We start from the raw sequence: 8,537 nt of genomic DNA on the forward strand, positions 1-8,537 counted from the left end.
AACCATATTCCTGATTCAAGATGCAAAATTCAAATTAATTTTTTATATTTCAATAGATATTTATATTAGGTTGGATTGGTTTAAATATATTGAATTTTAAATTGTCATAATTTTTTTATTGATAGACTGAATTTGAACCATAACTCTTATTTATTCAAACTGTATTATTATATAAAATGTAAGTTATGTCATTGTTAAAATCTCCTTTAACAAAACTATTGAAGCTTCAAAATCATTAAAATTTACGGCTCTCGTATTGATCGGCTACACAACTAGTATGTATACGTTCAATTTTGATTTCACTGCAATCTCAATCGGCCTTCAATTTGTCCTCCCTCACTCCCTCGACTCTCGCTCTCGCTCTCGCCTCGCTCACGGAAATCACGAACAAAGCCGATTCACGAATCCAAATCGCAATCGGCCTTGACTCAATCGGCTCTCACTCTTACTCTTACTCTCACTCTCTGCCTCTCTTGAGTCTCGACTATCGACCGCCGACAGCCGACCGGCTCTCGGCCTCTCGCTCTCGCTCTCGCATCTTAACTCTTGTGAGTTGTGACTTGTGATGTTAGGGACTTAGGGTTATTTACTTTAATTGTTTTATTTTTTATGTTTCTAATTCTTGTTTGATTGCAAAACCTAAGTATGAAGCTGTGAAATTGGTCCTTTGTGGTTTGTCATTTATGTTTCTAATTCTGTTACTGTATCACTTGATTCACTTCACTGTATGTCTGTTAGTCTGTATGTATAATGTTAATGTATCTTGTATGCCTAAATCCTAATTGAAATCCATGCCTTTTGCTGCCATTTGTTAATTGTTGGGTGGTTGACTGTTAATTATACATACTGTATCATGTATGTATAATGTCCTTTGTGGTTTGTCATTTATGTTTCTAAGTGTAGGGAAGCCGAGTCTTTGGTTAATGGTGAGCTTTCAAGTTTTGAGTTTATTGTAAGTTTGGTTATTTGGCATGTTAATATTTCTTATTTCTTTAATCCCAGCCTAGGTACAGTAAAAGAGGTAGAGGAAAGTAATTTGCTGCAGAAATTATCAGAAGCTTGCATTGTTGATTTCTCTTAGATTGACTCTTCAACTGCACAAGTAAGTTTGTTTGTTTAAAGTTAAATGAATACTATTGTTATTAATTGATCTAGTTGTTCATCGAATCAATCAAGCCTATCTCTAAAGTTTTAGTTCTTCGTTCTGTGATTAATATTCAAGTTATCATCCATCGATTTTTGTTCTAATCCCATTAGATTTTGATGTATATTAACATAATTTCAGTAACTATAATATAGTTGAATAGACCTATAAATGTGCAGTAGTTAAGTGATGATTTGCCCTCACTTGAATGTGCAGTAAGTAATTCACTTGACTGTTCTCCCTTAACTTTGCAATTTTACATATGAAACTCATGATTGTCATTGGTCAAGACCCTAAATATGATTATATGAAACACATGATGGACTAATGGAGTCATGCAATAGCTAATTTCATAGGCAAACACCTTAAGTGACTAAAACTAGTAGGACAAAATTAGTGAAGTAGGAATGAGCCATTGATGTTGTAGAGTGTAAATAATTGAAGAAGAACCAACCAATTAAGTATTTGGAGTTTGATTGAGAAGGTACGAGCGTTGATTTTGGTTTATATAGAAGACGTGGGATGTAGTAAATGGGACAAGTAGATGAGTTAGTGTTATGATGCTCCTTATTTTGGTTTTGGACAAGTAGATGAGTTGGTGTTTAAACTCAAGGGCTATAACAACTTGATTAAAGAAACCTTAATATATTATTTTAAAGTAAACACCTTATGAACAAAAAACACTAATGGATCTCTCGATCTATGAAGAAAAAAGCTAGGCAATTGTAAATTACCACACTTGGATGTTTTTAATTGGGCATCATTTGTACTTTTCGCCGTGGGCACCAAAAATCTTAGGGCCGGCCCTGAATGGAGGCCATTTTTGTTGTTTAGATGAAAAAGGGGCTTTTGATTAATAAAACTAATTTTTGGCTATGAAAATCTGCTGTTTTTGTTATCTTTTGAATTTGATTGCATAAATTTTGCTTCCTTTAGTCGTTGTAGGATTCATTAATTCGTTAACATTCATTTGTGTTTCTGGAATTTATAGAGTTCATCTTACATCCCTAAATTTATTAGCCATAACCTGTCAGTACTGTGCTTTATAATGGAAACCCTAACTGTCTTTCTTCAGCTCCAAAATCGAATTAGACACCCTTGTAATTTTGCTTGTAAAAATCCACTCGCTTATCTTCCCAGAACATAGGAAATATGATCCTGATGTGGAGTTAGAATCCACAATTTGATACTTTCAAGGGTCTAATAGGTCACGATGATTGGATCTAATTCATCACCAGTGGGTACTTTTCTTAATGGTCACCACTTGTTCGCTCTATTGCCCCAATGAAGATGGTGCATTTGCCTCATCATTTTTCTAGACGTATTTGTCCCACTGCATATTAATACAAAGTAAGAATTAGGTACAAGAATCTACTTTTCCTTATCATTGTTTGATTGCATTACTCAATTGGGAGGTGTGGTTGCTATACCTGCGTGATGATATCGACTAGTTATGTTTGCTTTTCTTTGTCAAGAATTGCATGCTATTCTTCCCTTTTCTTGGTTACAATGGGTGTCTGAGCCAAATTACTTGCACCTCAACTAATCCCATGGGCCCTGAAGATAACAGGCAGAAAAATCCTCAGTGGCCTTGAGAAGTCTCGAACTTGCGACCTAGCCTTTTGTTTGCTAGTTGAGTTGGCCCTCAAGGTTCATGTTGTTCTAATAATGTTCATATGGACTCTATTATGTGGCTATTTACTTCCTTCCATTTGCAGGAAGAAATGAAGAAAGGAATTCACCCTCAGATGCAATGGATCTCATATGTGACCCAAAGTGGCCGGCTGATGCATGTTATGATGACCAAAATACACCAGGCTGGAAAAGTTTATCATTTCAGAGCAAGACGGCAGATGGCTGAAAGTGTTGGTCAGGTTGCTAAGTTCAAGCGTCGCTATGGACAAATGGAAGAGGAAAAAGAAGACGAGACCAAGTGAACCAGTATGTCCCTTTTTGTTCTTACTCTAAAATCTCACCATAAACTTGAAGTAGATTGGATTGGTCCCAATAATATGATACATTTGCTAGTTATCTTCATTTCAATGGTTCAAGATACCGTTTACATATTGTCAAATGGATATTGGTATGGATGTTGAATTGTTCTGCTTAGTTGTTCAGCATATGAGATCATTTTGATGATGTTTTAGCATATGATTGGGTCTACCCCGGTATTTTTCCTCTTAAATCTCATGAATTGGCAAACTGCTGCACCTATATCAAATGCGCTTATACTTTATGACTAGTCTACTTGATGTTATTATTGCATGTTAGAAAAATTTATATCAAACCAAAGGGATTTACTCAACCTCAAGATTTGTCCTTTCATCTCTCTTATATTTCCTAGGTATTCATGGGTTTGACATCCAGATTTACTTATGTCAGCAAGCCAGGGGCATTCATGGAAACAACAGCTCAATCTTTTGGGGCAGAGCATAAAGGCCAAGTCTACATACATCCCACCCTTCTCAAACCTTACCTTCAGTTTGGTTTTGGTCTGTATTTTTAAGTTTTTACAAGAGCAAACTGTTTTTAACCGGTGCAAGTCAGATGAAGGTCATTGAGCTAAAATTTTCTTAGGTCATGGTCCTAATAAAAGCCTCATTTATATTTACCCTTATGGTCATGGTCCAGTGTACCAGACGCACCCTTAAGGTCATTTATCCATAAGACTCAATTTGTGGTTTGGTCAATCTATTGACTTTTATGACCCAGGTGAACAGGCCAGTTGGGCTTAGATCCTGATTTAGGCCCACAATATAGAGCCCATATTCATCAATACATAAATCTTTGCAAATTCTGTAGATCTGTGGCATATAGAAGGGAAAGAGGAGGCTGTTAATCTTGCTTTATTCACATGTAAATGTATAAAGCAAAAAGAAAAACCTTTGTTAAGATACCTACGTACAACTGTATTCCAATGGAAAACCTTTCTTTCACACATAAAATGTTAATCATCCCACACAAAGCCACACAGGCGGAACGCCTTAAAACGCTTAAATGGTAAGAAAAACATGAACTCACCCGTGCCTATAAGTTTCTCGTGACTTGCCCCAAAACGCTATAAATATCCTCACCTATCTGCACCCATTTATCTTACGAATGCAGCCTGCAAATGGTTCAATTAACCTGTACCCGAATCAACCTGTTGTTGGCTCTTGTTCTACTGCCTTTGTGCATTGTGCAGGCAGAAGGTAACAAGAATAATCAAACATGGCTCATTGGGTTGCACCCAAATGCCACAAATGGAACCACGGTTCCGTGGGTTAGGCGGGTTAGGTTGCAACAAGCACCTGGGTGCGGGGATAGGCCTTGGATTTGTAATGATGGTGGGTTCCCATCTCAAGTTAGAAGAAGGTGTTGTGGTAACCGATGTGTTGAGGTGACGTCGGATGTCAACAACTGTGGAGTTTGCGGGATTCGATGCCCGTTTACTTGGCAGTGTTGCCGAGGTGTATGCATCGATACAAATGTCAACCCGTTTAATTGCGGCCGGTGTTTCAACCGATGCCCAATTTTTACCTTCTGCACTTATGGGATGTGTGGATATGCTGGTCCTTCACCTCCTTTCCCTTTCCCTCCCAAACCCCCGAAGCCGCCAATTCCGTTTCCCCCCAAACCCCCGAAGCCGCCAATTCCGTTTCCACCCAAACCCCCGAAGCCACCGTTTCCGTTCCCTCCTAAACCCCCAAAGCCGCCTAAAGGACCAGAGGCTCCCGAACCACCACAAAGTCGGCCCTTTCCAGAATTGGGTCAACCACCCATAAATGATGGTCCACCGCCGCCAGAACCGCCTGTATCTGGTGGTCAGGCGACTGAAGGGCATGGTGGACAGCCACCACCACAAGGAGGTCAACGTGTTGGTCACTAGGCAAAATTTGCTGTTCTGCCAAGTCAATTACTTATTGATTTTATTCTCTTTTTCAAAATAAACACATTTGCATCTGATGTGGTCTGTTCATCCATGGCATTATAATTATATATTTATATAAATAAAGAGAATCTTTAAACATATAGAATGTATTGGTCTACGTTTGGAGAGAAACAATTGTTTAGCAACATATATCATTCAATAAAAATATTATTGTTCTTTTGTTCATATTAAAATCAAAGTTATTTATTTATTGTTATTTTGCTCGGTTTTCGCCTTTTTGGTGTATTTGTTCTTAATTAACGTCCGCACTCTATCTCAGTTTATGGCTACGATCCCACCTTTCAACAATAAGATTTAAGACGTATTTGGTGTTTAAACAAACCAAAAGAACTCAGTATATCTCATTCATAATTTGGTTTGATGAAAACTTTATATTTTCCCTAGTGAATGGAGCTGATAATTTTGTATGAAAAAATGACTAGCATTGATGTTATCATTTTAACAAGAACGTTCGGTGGGCGTTTTCGTCTATGATGCCCATGTTCCGTGGTAGTCGACTTTTTGACGAATTCGCCTTTAACCGGTATTGATATTATTATTTTACGCAAATAAGTGGATGGGTAATCTTTTTTGGATAAAAAGGTAATTAGAACGTAAGGTGATGAACATTCGGGTTGGAAGTTCTCGTTCTCGGATGTTGTTTCGTACAAGTCGTGGTTAAGAGAGGAATTTGGTGATTAAACTACGATGTTGGGTACTTGATGGCGTAAGGTAAAATAGATCGAAACATATGAGAAAGGGGTCGTTTATTAAATATTTACCCGGGTAAGCACTTATCAAGTATATTACCTTACTGAACGCATATGTCAAGGACCACGTAACTTACCCGGTAAGAGTGAATGCAAGGACCGAAGACTTATCTAGTAGGTGAGGACGACGACTTTTACCATGGTTAACGCTTACTCGGTAAATTGTTGCATACTTGTCATCTAAAATTTTATCCGGTAAGTAAGTGATAGTGTTGAATTTTTCCAGTAAACACTTAAATTTGATAAACAACACCTAAATTAAAAAGAAAATCTTATTTCCAGATATATTTTTGTAGTTTAATTGTAAATAAAAACATATCATGACTAAAACATGATATTAGAGGTGGTTTATTATACAAACCGATCTCTACTGTTTATCTTATCTAATGAGTACGTGGTTCCATAAATATCTCAATTGTTTTCTAATATAAAGTATTGATCATAAATTAATAAACTTTAATTATTGTCCATATATATATATATATGTATATATATATATATATCTCCAGATCATGATAAATAAACTCTCATCATTTTTATAAATATCTCACATGATTGGTTTGTAACAATTGCATTACTTGTATTTGAAACCTCCTCTATAATATTAATTAATATCATAAATGTAAAATGCGTAAAACCCCCAGGGCAAGGGTCGAACAATTGTTTTTCCGTGTATTGTTACAAAATTACACTTTACTTAATGATTCGAAGGAGGAAATCGTGATCAGTTTCCGTTTCTTTCATTTAAAATTGAATACTAGATGTCGATGGACACATGTCGATATAACCATATTTTATTATTGATTTATTCTTGCAATAAAAGCACGTACATACGAATTTTTAAGCACGTTCTTGGTACGTCCAATGAATTATCAAAAATACATCGACAAAATTTTATCATGGCATATAACAGTTTCATGGGACGACTTCTGTTTTACATGACATAATTATTATGATCAAAACTGAAAATGATGATAAAATAATCTCATTTATACGAATTAAATTGATTTCGTTTTGAAGAGAAGTTAAATATAATATGAAATAAAAAGTTACCGGAATTTAGGAGCCGTTTACCCAAATGCTTATCTAATAAACGCTTATCGATAGGATTCAACACTATAATTTATTTTTATGCATAAGATTTTAGTAAATCAAAACATATAGAATGCGACAATTTACTGGGTAAGCGCTTACCTGGGTAAGAGTCGTCATCCTCACTTACTGAGTAAGACTATTCATCTTTCTTGTCGCTCTTACCCGGTAATATTATTGGCCATTTTCATGTTCATCCGATGATAAAATTTATCCTGTAAACACTTACCAAATAAGTGCTTAATAAACGGCCCCTTAATTACAAAGGAGTACTCAATTGTAATTGATCAGATTAGATGCAAAACTTCAATGTCTTAATTGGAACCATCGATTGTTGGATAACAATTTACAAACCAATCAAACTTAACTGTTGTAATCCAAAATATAAAGGATGGAAATTTTATTCTATATGATATTTGTATTTGGTATTTTCTTGTACAAAAGTTGTTTTTTTATACAACTAATGTTTATAAATTATGTTGTTCGTTCCATTTATATAAACATTTATTTATTAGTAGCGTTTTGATGTGAAATGTATGCATAATTAGTTAAAATATTTGTTGGATCTAATCCTAGCTCTTAAGATAATCGATCATAAGGGGTTGTTTGTTTATCTCTTAATAATTCCATTAAAATACCACTTCTGAATCGTTAAGAGGTGAATTTTGTTTGGCAAAAAAAAGTTCGTCTCTTAATGATTCTCAAACCCTCAGAATGATTTTGTATCCTGAGCCTCTCTTAACCATCCAGCGCCCTAATTTCATCGTAAACAATTACCAAATAATTATATTTTATTTTGCACTATATTATAAGAGCATCTTAATCATTATGACCACTTAATCATTATGCACCAAATCATTCAGCAACGGTCAAACAACTCATAATATCTAAGGTTTGGGTCTTTGGAAATTTTTTTAAAAGGCCATTGCTTGATTTGCTTCGAATCCTACAAGTCCATTAGGGATGTTTTTTTTGTTATTCTCCAGGTCTGAGGGATTATTTGAGTTGCACACAAACTAACCCCTACACCTACAATTAAGAAGCTATTATCTATGCGATAATATTGATCAACTCAAATCTTGCATGTTATTGGATTTGACTAGCTGCCAAAATTTGACATTCAATAGATAACTAAATTAGATTTATTCCACCCAAATCTATTAGATTTGAACCAAGCTTATAGTATCTAGGGATGCTTAGAAACCCGACCAACCTGATCCATCCAATCCAACCCAACAGGAAGTAACTTAACCCGAAGCACCCTGATGTCTCATCGAGTTGTAAAATTTTCAAATCGTAGGTATTGGGTTACTATTACTTGAACCCTACCCAATCTGATGTCCTTTTAATTATAGGATTTAATATGATTGTTGAATTTCTATTAATATATACATTAGACAATTACACTATCATGTACACTTTTTTTAACAACCCACAATTTCCATATACAGATAATCCACATACATAAACTCATAATACTAAAAATAGTATTGTTACAAAACACGGACTAACAAAAACTTTCTTTACTACATTTATGAGTAAACAAATGTCATCAACATTAAAATTTTCCCTTTCCTTTATCCTGCGAGGTATGATGACCTGCAAAATCGGTTAGTCCAAC

The 8,537-nt window shown here is 35.4% G+C and overlaps 2 protein-coding genes across 3 annotated transcripts; both read left to right on the forward strand.

The window, feature by feature from the left end:
• Positions 1-306: 306 nt before the first annotated feature.
• On the forward strand, positions 307-3,746 carry LOC112519435. 2 transcript variants are annotated; one of them, XM_025127547.1, is made up of 4 exons: positions 307-548; positions 1,003-1,102; positions 2,863-3,085; positions 3,489-3,746. In XM_025127547.1, the coding sequence occupies exon 3, from the start codon at positions 2,869-2,871 to the stop codon at positions 3,079-3,081; it is 213 nt and encodes a 70-aa protein (XP_024983315.1). In that variant the 5' UTR covers positions 307-548; positions 1,003-1,102; positions 2,863-2,868; the 3' UTR covers positions 3,082-3,085; positions 3,489-3,746. The 2 variants fall into 2 exon arrangements, with proteins under 2 accessions (XP_024983315.1, XP_024983314.1); XM_025127546.1 differs by lacking the exon at positions 3,489-3,746 and having other exon boundaries at positions 2,863-3,292.
• A 510-nt stretch (positions 3,747-4,256) lies between these two features.
• Positions 4,257-5,012, forward strand: LOC112519986 (stigma-specific STIG1-like protein 4). Its single transcript, XM_025128292.1, has one exon. The coding sequence runs from the start codon at positions 4,257-4,259 to the stop codon at positions 5,010-5,012; it is 756 nt and encodes a 251-aa protein (XP_024984060.1).
• Positions 5,013-8,537: the final 3,525 nt, after the last annotated feature.

The sequence above is a fragment of the Cynara cardunculus genome, assembly GCF_001531365.2.
Source record: "Cynara cardunculus var. scolymus isolate 2C chromosome LG 10, CcrdV1, whole genome shotgun sequence".
NCBI classification, from domain to species: domain Eukaryota; kingdom Viridiplantae; phylum Streptophyta; class Magnoliopsida; order Asterales; family Asteraceae; genus Cynara; species Cynara cardunculus.

Excerpts from the sequence above, each read along its gene's own strand:
- LOC112519435 (XM_025127547.1), top strand. The coding sequence starts at position 2,869 with ATGAAGAAAGGAATTCACCCTCAGATGCAATGGATCTCATATGTGACC.
- LOC112519986 (XM_025128292.1), top strand. The coding sequence starts at position 4,257 with ATGGTTCAATTAACCTGTACCCGAATCAACCTGTTGTTGGCTCTTGTT.